This window comes from Penaeus monodon, chromosome 30, assembly GCF_015228065.2.
Source record: "Penaeus monodon isolate SGIC_2016 chromosome 30, NSTDA_Pmon_1, whole genome shotgun sequence".
NCBI lineage: Eukaryota > Metazoa > Arthropoda > Malacostraca > Decapoda > Penaeidae > Penaeus > Penaeus monodon.
In genome coordinates, this window is record NC_051415.1 from 26,494,428 (window position 1) to 26,496,495 (window position 2,068).

General features: G+C 49.6%; 1 protein-coding gene across 1 annotated transcript in view; it reads right to left on the reverse strand.

Annotated features, from left to right (window-relative positions):
* The window catches only part of LOC119592671 (mediator of RNA polymerase II transcription subunit 13-like), a gene marked incomplete in the record, with an annotated part of 59,114 nt that overhangs the window by 26,951 nt on the left and 30,095 nt on the right, over positions 1-2,068 (reverse strand). Inside the window, 1 exon segment of the mRNA XM_037941583.1 lies at positions 1,967-2,068. Within this exon segment, the coding sequence (XP_037797511.1) occupies positions 1,967-2,068 (102 nt within the window).

A 2,068-nucleotide genomic window follows, 5' to 3' on the forward strand; every position in this document is an offset into this window, starting at 1 on the left:
AATGAATGAATAAATTAATGAAATACGGAAGGAAAAAGGAAATGAGAATGAGGAAAAGAACAACAGAAACGGCGAAACAAAGGATAAGGAGAAGAGGAGGGGAGAACGGAATGGGAAAAAAAAAGCTCGAATGGAAGGAGAAAGACGAAGGTGAACGAATGAGAAAGAGCTAAAGTGTGGAGATTGCAGGGGTGAACAGCAGCAGCGAGACTGTCTGGTCATGTATCATACCTTCCTAGGTTGAGTTATCAATCAATACTCCGCTCACAAGGGGTTCAAGGGACAAGAATGCCTCGGTGCCACTTTGCTAAAACCTTCCGGCTAAATGTCGACAAGCATCAACACATAAAGGGATCGCCACTGTCGCATTTCCTCGGATTTCATTATCATTTCCTTGTAAAAAGAGAAGAGAAGAGAAAGGGAGGAGGGGAGGGGGAGATGATAAAAGAAAAGGCGCGAGAGGGGGAGTGGGAGTTGGGACAGAGGAGGAGAGAGAGAGAGATAAGAGGAGAGGAGGGAAGATGAGAGGAGGGAAGAAGAGAGGACGGGAGAGGAGAGGAGGAGAGGGGAGGGGGAGGAGAGAAGAGAGAGGAAAGGTAAAAAGAGAGGGAGGGATGGAGGGAGAGGGAGGGGGAAAAAGGTAATAGGGAGGATAGGATAAATAAGAAAGTGAGGAAGAGTAAGTGAGGGAGAGAAAAAAGGAAGAGTGAGGGGAAAATGAGGAAAATTAGAAGAAAGAGAAAGAGAGGGAGTGAGAGAGTGAAGGAAAGAGACAGAGAAGGAGACAACGAGAATGGGAGAAGGGAGGGAGGGGAGAAGGGAGGGAGGGCGAGGGAAGGAGCAAAAGACGAGTGAGGGCGAGGCGCGCATAAGCCAGCATAAGACGACCACGAGCCGGCCGGAGTGAATCCTTGCCGGACAGTTTATATCGTTCATCCTTCATTCAAACATCTGACAAGAAGATGGGGAGGGAAAGGGGGGGGGGGGAGCTAGGAGCGAATGCCGGCGCTGACGATGATGATTTCTAACACCGAATACAGAAAGAATGGAACGGGGCATGATGTGAAGGGAGAAATGTTTCTGCTGCAAGACACTTGGCCCAGGAATCTCTCTTACTTCTTTTACTCCTTTCCTTTGGAGTGTCTTCCTGAAACTGGGAGGAGGCGAGGGTGGGGAAGGGAAGGAAGCAAGAGGATAAACACGAGAAACGAGAGGGGCGCAACAGTGCTACTCGACTAGCTTGTACAATTCCTAGATGTGATACGTCAGCGTCCGCAGATCAGTGCATTCTCATCCGCTCTTCCAACCACCACAAATAATCCCAATCGAGAGGTAAAACAAAGAGACAAAGAAAGAAGAAGCTTCCCTTGTCCTCCTGCTCACCCCCCCCCCCCCAAGCGCCTCCCTGACCCAGCGTTGCCACCCGTCCGCCTTCAAGCGGTGCCAATGTCAAGAATTCCCGGCGAGGCGGATCATAACCCCCTGCATCACTACACACAGTTGCCAACCACCAGCTGGGATTGGGTGGAGGGTAATATATAAACTAGAAAATAGTGAACTAAATATGGTGGCTGTGGCTACATGATGGCGGGAAGCAGTGTATAGTGCCATTAATCGTTATAAACCATGCTAAATATTCATGACCAATTATCATCAAATCAAAATTTTATGGGCATAATGCTATCAACTGACGCAAACTCGAGTTACATGAACACAAAATTGAACATTTATTCGTGCCATTGTCATTCGTTATACCCCTATTTTAAATGTCAAAGTGGAATAAAAGATGAAGTTGCAAAAAGAGACTTCAAAGCAAAGACAAAGGGGAAACCGGAAAGAACTAAGGCGGGGCAGGCCATGACACCAAACCAGAACCTCCTGGGAAGACCCCCGCGGCAGGAGCACCCAGCCGCCCCTAACCCACCCGGCCCACCCGAGGACAAGGCACCAAGACGCATGTACTCACCACCGCTCTTGAGCAGCTCGGGCGCCAGCAAGTTGGTGAGGTCAGGATCGTCGCCGTACCAGAAGACCCAGAGTTCCTTGGGCGAGTGCCTGAGGGAGTGGC